Here is a 19,067-nt window from a genome sequence, read left to right as displayed (position 1 = left end):
GCCATACTAAAACCACTTGTTACCTACAGCTACTACATTAATGTGGCGGGCAGTGGTGGCCTAGCGGGTAAAGATGCAGACCCGTAATCGGAAGGTTGCTGGTTTACACTGTTCTCGGGACGCCTGTCATGGCTGCCCACTGCTCATCAAGGGCGATGGATTAAAGGCAGATTGTCTCACTGTGTGCTGTGCTGCAGTATTTCACTTTTACTTTCCACATTCACTTTCCACATTATTATCTTCATTTCACATATGAAATGTATATATTACCTCTACAATATTTCTCCTGCTGCCCATATTTTCACAGAACACCCATCAGAATCATCTATAGTGGTAAATGATTTAATCCATGGTACCGTTCTTCTATCGATGTAGACAATTAACAAAATATCAACGTGCATAACTTATTCACTGAGAGATCTTTGACCGACTCTTAACCGTGAGATTATAAGATGTAAATTGTTCAATTAACTGATCAACTCTGCTAGATTTGGGGTGGGTGTCCCAGTGACATGAAGCTGTTGTGGCTGTTTGTCCCCCCTCTCTCATTTTTGTTCATTAAATAATTCACAATCTGTGCTAGTCATTCTGGGATCATGTGCACCACCAAACCAGGCAGGGAACAGGGCCGTGGGAGTATTGTTCTTCTTTGATCCCAGTCCTCAGGGACCTTGTGCAGATTATGGCTCCAAATTTCATCCTTATCCACAGTTGGCCTTGGATGAGGAACAAAGTGATTGTTCCACAGGGCGAGGCCCTGTGTCCCTAGGTAATGACCATGCCGACACAGCGGCTAAAGCGGCTGCTGCCTTGCATCCTTGCCTACAGTTCAATCTTTTGTGACGTCTGAGAGAGTAAGCTGTGGGCCACTGTGGGCCACGATGGTCGCCTACATTTGCTGAAACATTTCTTTCTGCTCTTTGCAAAAGATGGATGGGACCATTTGTCCACAGGGGGGAGGCTATCACAGTTAACAGCAGTGTGGTTCACCAAGGGCTTTATAGTACACATGCTTCTGTAAGAAATGTCTCATCTGTACTACCTCCATTGTAGGGAACCCCTCCCTGTGACGCAGGCGCTGTCAGAGCTACCCCAACAACCTTTTTCATCACCTCATGATGGATTTGATTAGTGATCATAGACATGTTCTCTAAATGGGTGAAGGTGTTTCCTGTGAATCGTGCCACGGTTGGAGCAGTAGCGAAGGCCTTAATCACTGAAATCATCCCTAGGTCATTTCCATCATTTTACTTTCATGAGCGCCAGATCTAAAATCATGTTTATTTCAAACGGTTCTCCTATGAATATCTTCTGACATCCTAGATATTTGTGTGCTCTGTGTGTGCAGGTACCTGTGCTGTGATACTCAGAATGAGATGAGAGAGTGGTTTTCCCGCCTTTTTGAGCATCCAGGCACATACAGACCACAGTCTTGGCTGAATTTTCTGCCGCCTCCTCCTTAATGATGTAGGTTAACGCCTGCCTTGTTTCAGCACAAGGGCGATCTGTGGCCTGCAGAGGGCTGTCAGATTCATGTGAGTGGCTTTATGGTGATGGCAGACCCCCGCCTGGGTTACGTCGGCCCCGTAATCAGGGGCAGCGGTGGCCTAGCAGTTAAGGAAACGGCCCAGTAATCAGATGGTTGCCGGTTCAAATCGATCCCCCAATGTACCACTGAGGTGCCACTGAGCAAATAATGATAATGATAATAACGTGTGCAATTCTAACCCCAACAACCTTAGACCTTGTTATTTGAAGCCAAACAGAGTCCACAGGAGCAAGGGACAGGAACACTTGATGAGCACTGATTTAATTGCAGCGTTGCTTATTCATTTAAGAAGCGCCACACATGATCCTTCATTCACTTGTTTCTTCTCTGAACAATAATTCTGCATGCCTAGTTGTCTAGAGACACACTTTAGTTAGCAGAATCATGGTATGACGCATACTTTTCCAATAGGAGCACTCCAGTAAGGGGCGGTCTTATATCTCGAGTCCCTGGAGAGGTGATTTTAAGGAAGTCTTTGGGATGGGGAGTCAGCATCTTGTTTGATTTCACCATAGCAATTCACTCTACAATCATAAGTATGAATTTACAAAATGTCCAGACGTGAATGGAAATTGTAAGGCTGTCCACGGATAAACTGGTGGAATGAAGAAAAAAAACGTATCAATGGGACACTGCTGTGTTGAGTTCTGCCAAGATTCTTGACAGTGATTCACCTAAATTTAATACATGCTTAATTTACATTTCTCTTGATAAACAGCAACATTATTGTAAAGAACATAAAATAAGACAAGCCATGCAAATTCCAAATTTAAAAATGTAAACAAATTTATAAAATGTATCTTGTCTTGTCATATGTTCATTACGCTGTCAACACTGTCACACACACCTCCAGACAGAACCCGCGGCCCCGTAATTAGAAGGTTGCCGGATCCCGAATCCTGATCCGCCAAGGTGCCACCGAGGTGCCACTGAGTAAAGCACCGTCCCCACACACTGCTCCCCGGGCGCCTGTCATGGCTGCCCACTGCTCACTCAGGGTGATGGGTTAAATGCAGAGGACAAATTTCACTGTGTGCACCGTGAAAAAATCATGTTCTGGGGTTACATCCAGTATGGGGGTGTGCGAGAGATCTGCAGGGTGGAAGGCAACATCAATAGTCTGAAGTACCAAGAAATCTTAGATACCTTTTATATTCCCAACCATAAAAGAGGCCAAATTCTGCAGCAGGATGGTACTCCATCACATACTTCCATCTCCACATCAAAGTTCCTCAAGGTGAAGATCAAGATGCTCCAGGATTGGCCAGCTCAGTCACCAGACATGAACATCATTAAGGATGAAAGAGGAAGCATGGAAGACGAACTATTATATGAATATTGATGAACTCTGGGATGCATGCAAGACTGCTTTCTTTGCTCTTCTTGATGACTTCATCAATAAATTGTATGAATCCTTGCCAAACCACATGGATGCAGTCCTTCAAGCTCATGGAAGTCATACAAGATATTAAATTTGGTTCTCACAGCGCCACTACTTAATACATTTGTATTTGCAGTCAATTTGTTCATTTTCTGTATAGGCGACAAAACTTTTGTCTTTCCAAAATTTGACCTTTCTGTCTTGATTAAATGATAAATCATTTTTCAGTGAATCATTTGGTAGGGTTTTATTTTTCATGAGCTATTTCTATTTCACCAATGAATTTTTTAAAAAGTCAAAATAATAGCAGGTGTTTCTACAAAATAGATAGGACTGTGTGAGTGTGGTGTGTGTGTGAGAGTGTGTGTGTGTGTGTGTGAGTGTGTGTGTGCGCGTGTGTGTGTGTGTGCGCGTGTGTGTGAGAGTGTGTGTGTGTGAGTGTGTGTGCGCGTGTGTGTGTGAGTGTGTGTGCGCGTGTGTGTGTGTGAGAGTGTGAGTGTGTGTGTGTGTGAGAGTGTGTGTGTGTGTGTGTGAGTGTGTGCGTGTGTGAGTGTGTGCGCGTGTGTGTGTGTGTGAGAGTGTGTGTGTGTGTGAGTGTGTGTGAGTGTGTGCGCGTGTGTGTGTGTGTGAGTGTGGTGTGAGAGTGTGAGTGTGGTGTGTGTGTGAGTGTGTGTGAGAGTGTGAGTGTGTGTGTGTGAGTGTGTGTTGTGTGTGAGTGTGTGTGAGTGTGTGCGCGTGTGTGTGTGTGTGAGAGTGTGTGTGTGTGTGAGTGTGTGTGAGTGTGTGCGCGTGTGTGTGTGTGTGAGTGTGTGTGTGTGTGAGTGTGTGTGTGTGTGTGAGTGTGTGTGAGAGTGTGAGTGTGTGTGTGTGAGTGTGTGTGTGTGTGTGTGCGTGTGTGTACCGCTTTAAGAGAGGAGGGGAGCGTGTGCTGTGATGTGATGGAGGTGTGCACTGCTGCAGGACGGCACGGCGCAGAACTCTGCAGACATGTCGGTGAAGAACGTGGCGATATTCGGGGCGACGGGGATGACCGGACTGGTGACGCTACCTCAGGCGGTGGCAGCAGGTACGACTGGCTACGTGCTTCACCGCGGTACCTGTTACCTGGTGTAACATGTCGGCTTTTTCCAGCGTCTGATACGACATAGAACTGCATTCTGCACGACGTGCGTCGGTCGTTCCAAGGACAGTCGAGTTGAATCGAATGAATCGCATTATTACGACTGACACGCGACTCTTCACGTCAGCAGTTTTACGTTGTCGGAACGGGGAAAAGAGAAAAGTCACAGAAAAGTCACAAGACCAACTCGAAATTGTCGAGTCACGATGTTCAGTTCTTGCCGAGTCATGCTTGAGAGCGCGCATGCGCGGTACGCTGCGGCCGCGTTATCGCGTCCTTCCAGGGAGGGAGTTCTCCAACACAAATATATCTAGTGAAGTCTCCACACGGCAAAATATAATAAATCAATAAATATAGATTCATTGAATTTAGAAAATCAGGATGTTCATTCCGGGATTTGGCATGTAAGTGAACATTCTTCATTCGAAGAATGACTGTCACGAGTGAAAAAAATGCTCTTGCTATTTCAGAAGTTGAGTCCAGCTGAGTGTCTGCAGTGTAATCGAGTGACGCCCCTCTCGCTGATAACCCCCATCTCGCAGCCCCACCCCACCAAACTGTAGCGATAGAGACTACAATCATCCCCTCCCATTCGCAATTCTTTTATACATCATTTTTATTTGACCTTTTTTGTCTCGTTTGATTCTCTTTAATCGTAACCTGTGATGCTGTGTTTATAGGTTACAATGTGACTGTGCTGGTACGAGATCACGCCAAACTCCCTGCTGACCACAAAGCCTCCAGGGTTGTGGTGGGAGACGTCCAGAACAAAGAAGATGTGAAAAAGACCCTGGAGGGTCAAGATGCCGTAATCATTGTCCTGGGGACCAGAAATGATCTCAGTGAGTTTCTCCTCATAATCAGAAATACTGACAATTATGAAAGTAAAAGTGAAGTGATTGTCATTGTGATACACTTCAGCACAGCACACAACGAAATGTGTCCAAAGACACACTGTGTGTGTGTGTGTGTGTGTGTGTGTGTGTGTGTGTGTGTGTGTGTGTGTGTGTGTGTATATATACACGTACACACACACAGTACACGCCAAAAGTTTGGACACACCTTCTCATGTAATGTGTTTTCTTTATTTTCACTAGCATTCACATTGGTAGATTCTGACTGAAGGCGGTACACACACACACACACACCTTTATATTTATACAAACACACACACACAGTCCTTCTGACTGAACACGTGGCGTTATGTACTTAACAAAAAAAGGTGAAATAACTGATAACACGTTTTATATTCTAGTTTCTTTGCTCTGATTACTGCTTTGCACACGCTTGGCATTCTCTAGATGAGCTTCAAGAGGTCGTCACCTGAAATGCTTTTCCAACAGTCTTGAAGGAGTTCCCAGAGGTGTTTAGCACTTGTTGACCCCTTTGCCTTCACTCTGCGGTCCAGCTCCACATAACTCCACATGTGTTCATTCATAAAAATAAATAAAACACATTGATGAGAAGGTGTCTCCAAACTTTTTGCCTGTACTGTATACACACACACACGCATGTATGCACATACATTCATATTACTGAGCATGAATAGCCTGAGCCTGATATTTATCTATACACACACACACACACACACACACACACACTATAAGGTGCCCCCTAGGCCATATATCAAGAGAAGCTTACACATACACCATATATTCCTCATACATCTACATACAAACCTCACGCATACAACACACACACACACACACACACACACACAGGCTGCTCCTTGTACTGCTTCTCTCCTCCTAATTTGCATTTAAAGCTACAGACACCAAAATGGCACGTCCTGGGAAATCTCATTGTGGGACTGGATGAAATTGGCTTCTGCACCATGGCTGAATTTCAGAAAGACACTTCAGATACAGTATTAGGGGAACACTATACAAAGACCTATATAAAAAAAATCATATCGGGTATAATATCTGTGACATTGTATTTCTATAAACAGGTCCAACTACAATGATGTCTGAAGGAACAAGAAATATCATAGATGCCATGAAAGCACGTGGAATCCGAAAAGTTGTTGCTTGCATGTCAGGTGAGATTTACTATTTATTAATATTATTGTTATTAATTCATGCTGATTGCCCACAAAGTGTAACCTTCATTCAGTTAGAAATCTACTTATCTCTCCTCTCATATTTCAGCCTTCCTCCTGTGGGACCGTTCCAAAGTGCCCCCACGTCTGGTACCCGTCACCGAGGACCATGACAGGATGTACACTGTGCTCAAACAGTCAGGACTGGACTTCGTGGCGGTGATGCCGCCGCACATCGCTGGTTTGTACTCTTTATTGCCTCAGCAGTTTGCAGTGACTGGGCACATTTGATTCGTTCTATTGTTTTATTTTATTTTTTCCCCATGCAGGTGACAAGCCCCTGACTGAGAAGTACACGGTGACTGAGGGCACGCTGAGAGGCCGGGTCATTTCCGCATACGACCTGGGACACTTTTTCATCAAGTGCCTGTCCACCGCTGACTGGGATGGGAAGACAGTGGGGGTTTGTGGAGAGTACAGTTAAAACCTCCAAAATGGTGTGCCTTTTACATCTAGTTTCATATATTGCTAAATTTTCATAGGACAAAGGGAAAAAACGTGTGCACTAAGGACTAGTGATTATGCTAATTTCTTTAAAAAAGTAAATCTGTTAAGCAAAATATTTTTGTATTCAACTACTTCAAATAAAGAGACATGTCAATCACACATTGTACTAATAAATCATGATGACTTTGTAAGAAATATTTTCCTAACATGAAATTCAGGGTGTGTGTTGTTCACCTCAAGACACCCGTCTCCATTTCCCCTGTTCTACACCATCCACCACCCATAAACCTTCCTCACTTCCTCCTGCCTGGCAGCTCCATCCTCAGCATCCTTCTCCCAACATACTCGGTGTCTCTCCTCCGTACAAGTACAAAGCAACGCAGTCTCGCTTCTCCAATAATACCAAACTGCTCCTCCAATGCGCTCACTCCTGATCCTGTTCATCCAACACAAACCTCAGCATCTTTTACTCCAATTCTGCCGTCTGTCTTTTCATCAGTGTCACTGTCTCCCACCTACATGACCTCTCCGGTCTCACTACTGAATTTCGATGGTAACCGCCCTTCAGAAATGAGTCCTCTCTTCTCCTCCCATTCCACCCTGTCTGCACTCTCCTCTTCACATTCTTCCTCTTTCACACTTCCCATTGCTCTGGACGGCCGAGCCCAAGTATCTGAACTCCTGCTCCTTCTTCCCCTCTCCTCCCCTATAAAACAGCCACTCCGACTGGAGTGGGAGGAGTTCTGTAATTACAGGCTCCTCCTACAAAAAGGTATACACAAACAAGACAGAGAGAATGCGGACAGCACATCACATGACCATGGGCCGTAACAGCTGACATGGGCCGTCATGGGTGTGTTGTGCACTGTTGCTGTGTGGTACTCCTTAACCCAACCCTAACCGGGTTTCTGGTCCAAATCGGGTAGCTCCGCTACGACACTAAGAGTTGTGGGTTTTTGGCTGGAATGCATTGTGGGTATGTGGCAGTATTAAAAGAAAGAAACAGAGGTGTGTTACGTTTCCCGCTGTCCTTCCAATAATTTACACACACCTCTCCAGGGTCTCTTCCACCTGCACCCTGCTCTCATGACGGACCACAGGGTCATGTTCAAACATTCAAACTCCTGCCTGATCTCATCTGTCAACCTGTCCATGACCATAGTGGACAAAAACAGCTGTCCCGCTGCCCTCATACCGATCCTACACACACCTCCCTGCCAGTCCCGACGTCCGCATCGTTACACTCAACGACAGTGACCCTAAATGTAATGACATCAAATTACGCTTAAAGCTCACCTGATCAAACGAAATGCCAGCCAGCAGTGGACACATGCCCCCCACAACAAATGGCCCAACAATCAGGCAACATCCTAGCACCTAGGCCTAACTGGGGCAGCGGTGGCCTGGCGGGTAAGGAAACAGACCCGTAGTGTGAAGGTTTTTGGATCGAGTTCCAAATCGCCAAGGTGCATCTCAGCAAAGCACCGTCCCCATACACTGCTCCCCGGGTGCCTGTCATGGCTGCCCACTGCTCACTAAGGGTGATGGTTAAATACAGGGGACACATTTCGTTGTGCTGTGTTTCACAATGACTTCACTTCAACTGATGCTGAGTACAGACACACCTTTGTAACATTGCCAATGCTCAAAAGAAAAAAAAACGTGACATTGTATAATAATTTACTAATACCGTTTTTTATTTGTTTTAAGTTTTCTAATTTTCTTTTCCCCTTGAATGAGGTAACTAATTCTAATCGGCTGTACAACAATACGAACTTCAGGCCGGTAGGCGGCGCCAGTGGCGCCACAACACCTGATAGCAGACGGTCGACGCAGCGAGGAAGAAAGCGACTGGTTCCAGGGCGCATGCGCAGCAAAATTCCTCCGTCTTGAACCTGCGGTCTGGCGGGAAAGGGAAGGAACGCGGCGTCCCCCGAACCGGCTTTCGAAGAGGAACATGTCGGGCCGCGCCGACCTCTGCTGTTAACCTCTTCCAGCCGTAGAACCTCCCGCACGTGTGGACGCAGCCGCCGAGACGCGACGCGACGCGGTAAGCAGGTCGAAATGTTGTTATTGCGGCGAGTCCGGCCTCCCAGATGAACTTGCTTCGCGTGTAACGATATAAAAAAAAAATCTAATCATGACCCTGTGGTCCGTGGTGAGAAGAGTGCAGCTGGTGGAGACCCTGGAAAGGTGGAGATCTGCTGTTTAATAAATGCATATTATTAGGAGTCACTATACCATAGTTATATACTACTTATATACTAATAACTATAGTTATTAGAAGTCGTGATTCGAACCGGCGACCTTCTGATTACGAGTCCGCTTCCTTGCCCGCTAGGCCTTGTCATATATTGAAGACGGTTCCTTGCCTGATTCTTCACGTTTTCAGGTGGGAACATTTTGAGAGCTGTGCTGATGATGAAGGTAGCCCTGACTGGTTAAAATAAAAGAACTTGTCCCCCACGTCTTGGGGTAATCCACAATCTCTTCCTTGACGGGACGTTTCACGATTATTAAGACCAGCAGACTATTCGCAATAATTCGCATGGACATCTCCATTTTAAACTGGTATTGAAGGTGTTTTCTCTTTTTTTTTTTTTTTAACCGGCAGGTTCAGAATGGCTGCGAGAGGTCAGAAGAGGAAGCTTCCCTCGGATGCAGACGGGCACGGTGCGTGGTGGGACCACCAGCGCCAGTCTGTGCTGGACATCTCGCTGGACAAGTTCCAGCGCGACCAGGCCCTGGTGGAGCCGAGCCTGCGCCGTTCGGTCTTGATCTCAAACACCCTCCGCCAGATTCAGTCCGAGGACCTGGCACTGATCCGGTCCCTGCCCAACCCCGAAGGATCCCTGTCCTCTCCATTTTGCAACAGTTCAGACTTTTCTTTACTTTTGGAGGACAGTGGAGATGAATGGATGTCTGGATCTTCAGAGGAAGACGTCTCACTGTCCACTGCCATCTCTTCTATCCTGAAGGAGCTGGATGGGGCTGTGGAAGGCGGAGGCTTAGAGGCCACGCCGCCCCACCGGATGCCATTAGGGTCCATTGAAAATCTTCCAGTTTTCGAGCATGGTGCCAAGCGGGACCCCTGGAAGGCCAGTCGGCCCTCAGAGGACGTGGACATCTCACACTACGCTGTCCCTCAGAGCCTCGCCCAGGAGCGCCTGGTCCTGGACATCCACACGTCAGCGCTGGAGCCAGAGGGCAGTCAGGAGCTGGTGAAGTTCTTGCCTTTGCCAATCTGCTCCCCTTATTCCTGCTCCTCCGGTGCAAGTGTGAAGGAGTTGCACGAGCTGGAGCACATCATGGAGATCCTGGTGGAGTCGTGAGGCCGATGCTCTAGAACGGCCGCAAATCTCCAGCAGAAAAAAAAAAAAAAAAAGCGACATGCCCTACGTAACAATGGTCCTTTCAACTTCTCTTAAGGGAGATGAAATTATCTTTATATACTTTAGACTGATAATGACTAAAAAATGTAAAAGATTGCACGGTTAATATCCATTATGGTGAACTATAGAAACGTCGTTTCAGTACAGTCCACGTTGAACGTTTCTGGCCCATTTTTTTTTCCTGGAACATTTCTGGAGTGCACTAAATAAAAAGTGCAGTTATCTGTATCTCGGAACCGGCCCTTTTTGTTGAGTGTGCTTTAATTCCAGCGCTGTGACATTAACTCGCCTCATATTTAGTACCTGGAGAACATTCCAGATCTGCCTGTTGGTGCTCCTCAATTTGTATTTTAGGTTACTCCTCCCCTGCTGGATTTACTGATATCCTGATTTATTAATTATGCAGTTTTCACACAGTGTCTGTGATGTTTTTTTTTTTTTTTATAAAAGTGCTGTATTATTACAATAATGCTGCAGGTAATTTTTATGTTGGCTTTTATGAAGTCAAATATGAACAAATTAGGTTCTTGTGCTGTGAACAAGGTGCCTTTTCATGGTTCAATGTGACATGTCCTGAGGGATAGAATTGTACTTGCAAAACAGATCATTTCAAACTTTACCTTGCAGTTCATGGTTTTGGTTCAAAAGATTTGTAACAGAAATTCATATTTGAAAAATGTGAAAAATCCATTGTTATTGTTGTTTTGTTAACCAGCTCCATAGTCTAGTATTTACTCTAATCTTGTTATATGTCATGTTTAATGTTTTATTAGCGTTCGAATGTTCCGGTTATTTGGTCAGCCATTGTTTTTGCTGTGACCTGTAAATGCACTTTGCATGAAATGTTAATTAATTCTAGACTATATTTAAAAGTAGTGGTTACGCTTTCATTACCAGCATCCAAGATGTTAAGAGTGTGTGGATAAAATATATATAAATATATATATTTAATGCAGAACGCTGTTGGATGTGGAGGGGCTGCTGCGCGGAAGGATGTCTATGCAAAGCTGTACATTTTTACCCCGAAATAAAGACTAAAACCAGACTATTTGCCTCGCCCCTTTCCTGCCTACAGAGACATGCGGTTTAACGAGACTTTTCTGTCTGACCTGTGCAGTTTTGGTACGAAGGAAGAGAAGGTAAATCAGTTTCCAGATGTTTCAGCTGAAAAGGCCCTGGTTTAAAAATCCAATCTGTGACAAACTGCTGCTTGATTTTTTTTTTTTCCCAAGAACTTCTTGAGGCTAGATATTCGCTACAAAGAAGCTCATTTCTGATGTTCATGTTTACACTAGTCCCTGGGCCAGCGGTGGCCTGGCGAGTAAGGAGGTAGACTCGTAATCGGAAGGTTGCAGGTTCAAGGTACCGTCCCCTCACACTGCTCCCAGGGCGCCTGTCATAATTAATTTGTTAAAAGAATAGAGATGAGATTGAGATTCAAGAAGAGAGGAGAGTTTTATTGGTAGTTTTTCGAGGGGACAGAGGGATCTTTAGGTCCTACTTACAGACAGCATTCATTTTTACTTTTGGGGACATCTGCAATGGTCTTATTAACAGGAATAGGTTCCTATATAAGATGTGGAAAAAAAACAAACAGCAGCAAACTTTGAGGAGTTTTGTTTTATTGGGGCAATCCAGCTATAAAACATTTACATCATACTCTTCATCATACTAACAGTTCCAATCACCATACAAAACCTATATTACAAACACTATACAACAAAATATCGAGTTTAACACCCACCGAATTAAGACTTCACAGTGAGCTCAAGGTAAAAAGACCGTCACCTTCTCACACAGGCACATTTAAGGTCCACTCTTTTACTGCATTAGGTGTCCGATTGTAAAAAAGAAAAACTACATTTCAGATGAGCCGTTTAAAAACAAGTTATGCTTCGTCAGTGTAGACTTTCAGCCATCAGCAGCTACATGAACAAACCTTCATCCTTATCCACCCCCCAACAAACGAACTATTAATACAGAATAAAAACACATTTACTGTGAAAGTCACCGTGCGGCATCTGGGCCTGGAACGGACTGAGCTTCCTGCTAACTCAGGACAGCTGGTGACACGCCTCCATTTTTGGCTGCTTACTGCTGACAGTCAGGCACACGACAATGAAGATGAAAAGCAACAGTCCTTCATCTGTTGATGGTGTTGTACGACGTCTGGGACGCTACGTCTAGGGGTTTTGTAGCAGTCTTATCTGCTTCGGGTGGACCTTCCTCGCGTCCCTCTTCCACGATCGGCACTCTGTCCTGTTGTTCGTCCTCCTCACAGGCAGGGAGGTGGAAGAAGGCGGTGAAGCCGTGGAGATCAGCCAGCTTGTGGAAGGTGCGCAGGACCAGGTACATAAACATCAGGCCCACAAACAGGTACACTGTAGGATGGACATATTGAAAAGGACACAGTTAACAAAATGACAAAAAAAAAAAAACAACATGCAACCAATAGGAACAGTTTTTTTGCTTTTATCTTGTTGGTCCAATAATTCTGTATCTGGAGACTCTTTCCGAAATTCAGCCTCGGTGCAGAATTACAGCCACTTTGATCCAGTGCCACGATTTCCCCAGGACGCCCCATTTCATTGTCTGTAGCTTTAAGGGGGAGAGAGGCGGGACGAGGAGGAGAGCAGCCTATAGAAGTTGAGGGGGCATTCGCCGAAATGACATCATCAACACCATTCACCAACCACAATGTTTGCCGTAGACAGGCGGCATTTTCCCAGAAAAAATAAAACGAACCCTCTTCAGAGTCTCGCAAGATCGAACTAAACAAGTACATTTGTGCTCATTTTTACATCCAAGCAACTGCAATGCTACGTATGTTTGGAAGCCATGGCAGTCGGTGGAGATAATGTTTTAGAGGAGGGGTGCGAAATCCTCTTGCTGAAAAAAGCATCAGAAACGGGAGGTAACCTTTCCCATTATGATGTCATAAGGGGACAAATCACTGATTTGTCCAATCACTGAAACCCTAAAGAGGACCTTTGAACACGAGGTGAGAAAAGCTCAGACACCATCACCTTCTGTGCCAATGCCAAGAAAGTCACACAGGCAGAGAAAAAGCTTCTAATCCAAAGAAAAATGTCACATTTGTACAAACCCTGGCACTAAAAACATAAACCGGCTTTAATATGGACTTCATTCCAGTCTCATTAAGCGACATGATTAAAAATTATTATGCATCTCTTTTAAGTGCGGACACCTTATGAACGTGATGCAAGGAGTAGACAAGGTCGTTATGCAAACAGAAAGTGGGATTTAAAAGATGAAGAACCTCCCTCTTTCACAAGCTGCTGTGCAAACATCTAAATATGACCATCTTCATTACGGCAAACCTGCAACCATGTTTGTGAATTTTGGATATTACTGTAGCGGTGAAGCAGAGGGAGATGGAAGAACAATGACTGCATTGGACAGGTCGATGGTAATCACATCCTGCTTTTCAGAAGCAACGTTCAAACCATCCTCACCCTCGGGTGCAACACAGGGCACTCATTTTGTTTACCAAAGGAGAGGTGTTTAGTACTGGTAATTACAGGGTGCGACACTGACAGTTTAAAATGGAGGCGAGGCATGCAAAAAGGTTCGATAAAGTATGAAAAGCCATGGAAATGGGATTTTTTGCGCTGATCCAGGCATCATGAGATGAATCATGCTGCAGGCCTGTAATATTTCACCTTCACGGTGCAGTTTTAAGTAAAAAAAAAAAAAAAAAAAAAAAACAACAACCACATCATGCAAAATGGGATGCTGGGCTGGACAATGCAGTCATAAAAATGACCAATTTCTTCATTTGCTGATAGGACATCACTACACTACCAGTCAAAAGTTTGGACACCTGGGGAGAAAGTTTTATTTTATTGCCCAACCACAACACAGATGCTTTGCTCATAGGACTTTGGTTTTCTCACCTATAATGGAGACCTTGTAGAGGGCCCTCAGCTTCTGATGAGGCTGCTCTCCTGGCACAAAGTCTCCCAGTCCAATGGTGCAGAGTGAAATAAAACAGAAATACAAAGCATCCAGGAAGGACCACGGCTCTTCTATCCTGCTGAAGACCAGTGCTGGAACTATGAAGAAGCAGACCACCACCAAGACCATCAGGATGGTGAAATGGATAACGCTCGCCACTCGGGGCGCCAGGGCTCCCCGCTGTTGGAACAGGTTGACCGGCCTGTACGTCACCAGGTACATGAGGCGCTGGACACAGGCAGTCAGGACTAGCATGGTGAAGGGAACCCCAAGTAGAGCATAGACGATGGAGAAGGCCTTCCCTTCATCAGAGAGGGGGGTGGTGTGGCCATAACCTGGATAGAAACAGTCAATCAACATCCACATTCGTATAAATATGAACATTTTGCTGAACAGTCACATTTAGACTATGCAAACACAGGAAATCATCTACAGACTGTAATCAGCCAATCCCGTCCCTCAGCTAATACAGTTGTGGCCAAGAATTGAGAAAATATTTGACCCTCCAGAATGTTATGAATTGATCAGATGAATTGCAAAGCCCATCTTGGTGAAAATGTTGATCAGCACAAGGCTGGTGATCCTCCTGTCCTGCTGACTGAGATAAAATGGCAGACTGGGTGCTTTAAAAGTTCAGATCAGATCAATAACTTCAAGGAGAGAAGTGAAGAAGTGAAGAAGTCTTCAGGGTGCTCAAGAAAGTCTGCAACAAAAGTAGTCTAAGGTGAGAAAAATTGGCCATTGAATAAATAACTAAAATAAACGTGCATGTTGGTAGTTATGCTGGTTCTAACCGCGATAATGTCGGTTCGGGCTTTTAAAAACCGGTCTTTTAAAGCCCAATTCGTGGCTACATCTACTCTGTCTATCTGACGAGTCCCGAACGCCCAGGCGTGGCCTTCGTTTTTTTTTTCTGTCGCACCACTGAGAAATGAGGTCACATGTGCAACCAAATCGCACTCTAGAGCCCTGAGGTGGGATCACTCACAATTTTGCCTTCCAAGAACGCATGTTTTTACAGCATAATGAAGCACCGTGCCACAAGTAAGTGGCTTAGGGAACAAAACGTTGCAATATTGGGTCCATGGCCAGGAAACTCCTTAATCCAACATTTTCTGACAAACTAAAAGCACTGATTAGAACGGGTTGCCAAAAAAAAAAAAAAAAAAAAAAAAAGAGACCTAAACACAGCAAAGACCTGAAACGGTCTCAACTGGTGGACTACACAACATTATGAAGTCATGGGATACCAGCATTTGGAGTCGTTCATGCAGATCTGCGGAGGCCATAAAAGAACTTGTAAAACCAGAAATGCCATGACTGTACACAGTCCAGGTCGGCCAAATCCTGTTCTTTGTGATCAGGTTTTGGGTTTGACCCGAACCACCACAACACTGCATTACTTGCACCCCTTTAAACACGCACAGTCAGCCCAGATCTACGCGGCGTGTACGAAGCAACATTTGAAACGGCCTTTTAGGGCCTAAACCAGAAATACATGAGGGGCGTTTAGCACAAGATGAGCGGATGTAATAAAGACGTCCATGTCATGGTGAACGCTGGGTTACTGGAGGATATTAACAGATGATGAATGAGACCCTTTGTTCATAGGAGGGTTACTCCACGAGACTTTCTCCGTAAGGGGACTGTAGTCAAGGTAACACACTAAACACAAGTGGGGTTTTTTGTGTGTGAAATAATGTAATTACTGGTTGAATTAACTTTTAAACTAATACAATGGCATCACCTACATAAATAGACTTTAAATATTTGAGGGGATAAAAACTTTATTTTAAGGTTTCCAGAACTACTGAGCATCTTTTACTCTACAATTAGATACTTCCTGGTTTGATCATGTTTAAAGATGCACATGCACCACAGTAGATGTGAAATTAGATCTTCTGTGTGTTTGCCTCCGTTGACATGAGGCACTGGATTTATTTTTCTTAAATTCTATGAAAACAGCAGCGGCCCCGTAATCGGAAGGTTGCCGGTTCGAATCCCGATCTGCCAAGGCGCCACTGAGGTGCCACCAGGCAAGGCACCGTCCCCACACGCTGCTCCCTGTCATGGTGCCCACTTTTTACCAAGGCTGATGGGTTAAATGCAGGACACATTTCACCATGTCACCGTGTGCTGTGCTGCAGTGTTTCACAAGTGACAGTCACTTCACTTTCACTTTAGAATCAGCAACGAGTTGGAATAAAATTAAGATCCAGGAGACCTAAACACAGCAAATGCTGAAAACACGATGAAGCTGGAAAAAAATCCTTCCCATTCCAACCCAACCGCATGTGGTTACTTACTTCTAAGTATTAATATTATATATTTCAATCGCTGACATGTCACATGAATCCGCGGTAATCTGATCCAGTCCTTCGGGTTGCGGAGATTTGGCTAAATCTGATAATCCCGAGCATGCATGGAAGTTGCATTAAATAGTTTTATTAACCCGTTTCATGGCCCAGCGTGACCAGGTTGAGCTCTTCCCACCCGGGACAGGGGTCCGTGCAGCGGAGGTCGAGAAGAACTGACCCAGATTTAAACAACACGAACAATCGGGAAAAGTATTTCTGTAGAGGTGAGAGATGGAGAGATGAAGGTTACGTTGAGGAACACCGAACTCGCGTACCGACGGTGGTGACCAGGGTGCTGGCGAAGAACAGGGCCGCCGCCAGGTCCCAGTTGGCGGCGCCGCTGGCGTTGTGGAGGGCGGACACGCCGTACTTGTTGGCCTTCAGGACCTTCTCCAGGAACAGGTCGAGCGCCGCGCCGTCCACGCAGCTCTGGTTGAGGAAGCGCTCTCGCAGGGAGGCCAGGTCCAGGCGCAGCCGCTCCTCCTCGGGCCGCTCGATGGCCGAGAAGACCAGGGCTCCCAGGACCAGGTAGGCGGCGTAGAACAGGACGAAGCCGGCGAGGAAGAGCCAGGACCTGCCCGCCGAAGACATCGCTCTGGGTGGATGTGAGGGGCCCGAGGGGAACCGAGAAGAAGTCCTTCTCCCCACCCCCTGAGACACGTCGTCCGGCTGTGAAATTTACTCACGATCTTCTTCTTCTTCTTCTTCTTCTTCTTTCTGGCCAGGAGGCGACGGGTCACGTGTGTCCGTCGCGTCTCGTTTCGCGTGGATGAAGTTGTACTGCTCCGTGTGTACTTTGGCTTCTCGGCGCTGAAAAGTCAACACGTTCAGCGGCAGAAAAGAAAATCAAACTCGCACACTCGTCAAGAATTTCAAACTCTGCGCTTTATATTAAAAACTCCAGCAGGAATATGCGATGCACTGATTTAAAGTGCTACTTTATACTGATACTTTATACAACAACTAAGTGGGATCGGAAATTCTAAGTAAAGGTGCGTGTCCTGAGGCACCCTGACTTTGGGTGGGTTGTTTTTTTTTCCTTGGGTGCTGAGCTGCTGGGGGCGGGGCCGGCGCCGCCCACGTCTATGACGTCACGAGCCACGTTGACGTGTGAGGAGCAGTTTATTTCAGATGGAACGTGGTGCAGAGATAGAAGAGCGAAAATTGCATCGATCCGATACTGATACCAGCTTGGAATCGATCGATCACGGAGGTAACACACTCGCCTATGAACCAGAAGACCCAGGTTCAAATCCCGCTTACTACCATTGTGTCCCTGAGCAAAAAAGTAAAGTAAAGTGAAGTGATTGTCACATGTGATACACAGCAGCACAGCACATGGTGCACACAGTGAAATTTGTCCTCTGCATTTAACCCATCACCCTGAGTGAGCAGTGGGCAGCCATGACAAGCGCCCGGGGAGCAGGGTGTGGGGACGGTGCTTTGCTCAATGACACCTCAGTGGCACCTTGGCAGCTCGGGAACCTTCTGATTACGTGGCCGCTTCCTTAACTGCTAGGCCACCGTGAGCACCGTTCCAAAATGCAGTACACCGCGTACACACACGCACAGCCACTGTCACATCAACAACAAGCTTCTTTATTAGTTTCTTTATTAAAAACCTTAACCCTAAGTTGCTGCTGGGGGGGCTGTCCCTGTAAATACTGATTGTAAATCGCTCTGGATAAGGGCGTCTGGTAAATGCTGTAAATGTAAATGTAGGGATGTGCGGATTTACATTTACAGCATTTATCAGACGCCCTTATCCAGAGTTACAGTCAGTAGTTACAGGGAGCAACTTAGGGTTAAGTGTCTTGCTCAGAGACACAATGGTAGTAAGTGGGATTTGAACCTGGGTCTTCTGGTTCATAGGCGAGTGTGTTACCCATCCCTAACACACGCCCACCCTCTCGAGGCCTCGTGCTGTGGATTTGCACACTAGTGCCAGTATCTCACACCACAGCACTACCCCGAATCCATCCCCCATAGTCTAACATGACTACATACCCCACTGGTCAAAGGTTTAGGGTCATTTATAAATGTCCTTCATTCTGATGGGAAGTCATTTCTTTCTACATTAACAAGTCTGTCACTTTAAAAGCTTCATAATTGGAAAACCATTTACAATTGTTTTAGTAGAGCTGAAAACAGTTCCACTGGTTAAAGAAAGAAATGGTTAAATTCACATTAGTATCTAGTACATCACTAGGGTCCGACTACATCATTATTTCAAAGTTTGTGAAAAAATTTTAAACCCCCCCCCACTGGGGATGCATGTGACAGTGTTTTTTTTCGGTCTCCATCCTGGGTAAATAGGGAGGATTGCATTAGAAAGGGAATCCAGTATAACCACTGGGGCAGTGGTGGCCTGTTGAGTAAGGAAAAGGACCCAGATCTTTAAATCCCAAACTGCCAAGGAGCCACTGAGCACATGCTGCTCACCAAGGGCGAGGGGTTAAAAGCAGAGGACACATTTAGGGACGACCCCCTAACGGAGGAGGAGGACGAGGATTCTTTTTGTGTTCCTTCTATTCAGATGAATCAGATTTTTTTCCTGTTAATTATGAATTGTTGTGTACAGCATTCAACAGTTCTTTTTAGAAACAGAAAATAACTAAACACCTTATTCGAATTATAACATTATATAGGTTGTGCCAGCCTACCTATTATGTGAGAGTAAAACAGTGAATCCATTTTGATGGTGCATACACGATACACTGTTCTGCAAGCATATCCAGTAAC

At 45.5% G+C, this 19,067-nt stretch overlaps 3 protein-coding genes across 3 annotated transcripts; 2 read left to right on the top strand and 1 right to left on the bottom strand.

The window, feature by feature from the left end:
• Nucleotides 1-3,755: 3,755 nt before the first annotated feature.
• Nucleotides 3,756-6,772, top strand: blvrb (biliverdin reductase B). Its single transcript, XM_028962204.1, has 5 exons — nucleotides 3,756-3,996; nucleotides 4,731-4,892; nucleotides 6,002-6,091; nucleotides 6,201-6,332; nucleotides 6,421-6,772. The coding sequence occupies exons 1-5, from the start codon at nucleotides 3,918-3,920 to the stop codon at nucleotides 6,573-6,575; spliced, it is 618 nt and encodes a 205-aa protein (XP_028818037.1). The 5' UTR covers nucleotides 3,756-3,917; the 3' UTR covers nucleotides 6,576-6,772.
• A 908-nt stretch (nucleotides 6,773-7,680) lies between these two features.
• sertad3 (SERTA domain containing 3) lies at nucleotides 7,681-9,983 on the top strand. The gene is made up of 2 exons (XM_028962542.1): nucleotides 7,681-8,648; nucleotides 9,213-9,983. Exon 2 carries the CDS (start codon nucleotides 9,220-9,222, stop codon nucleotides 9,928-9,930), a length of 711 nt encoding a protein of 236 aa, XP_028818375.1. The 5' UTR covers nucleotides 7,681-8,648; nucleotides 9,213-9,219; the 3' UTR covers nucleotides 9,931-9,983.
• A 1,611-nt stretch (nucleotides 9,984-11,594) lies between these two features.
• Nucleotides 11,595-17,385, bottom strand: kcnk6 (potassium channel, subfamily K, member 6). The gene is made up of 3 exons (XM_028962877.1): nucleotides 16,601-17,385; nucleotides 13,908-14,303; nucleotides 11,595-12,371 (listed from the first exon to the last, which is right to left on the bottom strand). The coding sequence occupies exons 1-3, from the start codon at nucleotides 16,914-16,916 to the stop codon at nucleotides 12,133-12,135; spliced, it is 951 nt and encodes a 316-aa protein (XP_028818710.1). The 5' UTR covers nucleotides 16,917-17,385; the 3' UTR covers nucleotides 11,595-12,132.
• Between the last annotated feature and the right edge of the window lie 1,682 nt (nucleotides 17,386-19,067).

This window comes from Denticeps clupeoides, chromosome 19 (assembly GCF_900700375.1).
Source record: "Denticeps clupeoides chromosome 19, fDenClu1.1, whole genome shotgun sequence".
In the NCBI taxonomy this organism is placed as follows: Eukaryota; Metazoa; Chordata; class Actinopteri; order Clupeiformes; family Denticipitidae; genus Denticeps; species Denticeps clupeoides.
Note: the sequence above shows the minus strand (reverse complement) of the source record. Positions and strands in the feature narration are given on the sequence as shown.

Coding starts and splice junctions, on each gene's coding strand:
- blvrb (XM_028962204.1), top strand. CDS start 3,918: ATGTCGGTGAAGAACGTGGCGATATTCGGGGCGACGGGGATGACCGGA. Junction 4,893..6,001: donor GGGGACCAGAAATGATCTCA/GTGAGTTTCTCC, acceptor TTCTATAAACAG/GTCCAACTACAATGATGTCT. Junction 6,333..6,420: donor GATGCCGCCGCACATCGCTG/GTTTGTACTCTT, acceptor TTCCCCATGCAG/GTGACAAGCCCCTGACTGAG.
- sertad3 (XM_028962542.1), top strand. CDS start 9,220: ATGGCTGCGAGAGGTCAGAAGAGGAAGCTTCCCTCGGATGCAGACGGG.
- kcnk6 (XM_028962877.1), bottom strand. CDS start 16,916: ATGTCTTCGGCGGGCAGGTCCTGGCTCTTCCTCGCCGGCTTCGTCCTG. Junction 14,304..16,600: donor CACCCTGGTCACCACCGTCG/GTACGCGAGTTC, acceptor GTTTCTATCCAG/GTTATGGCCACACCACCCCC. Junction 12,372..13,907: donor CTACAAGGTCTCCATTATAG/GTGAGAAAACCA, acceptor TCCATCCTACAG/TGTACCTGTTTGTGGGCCTG.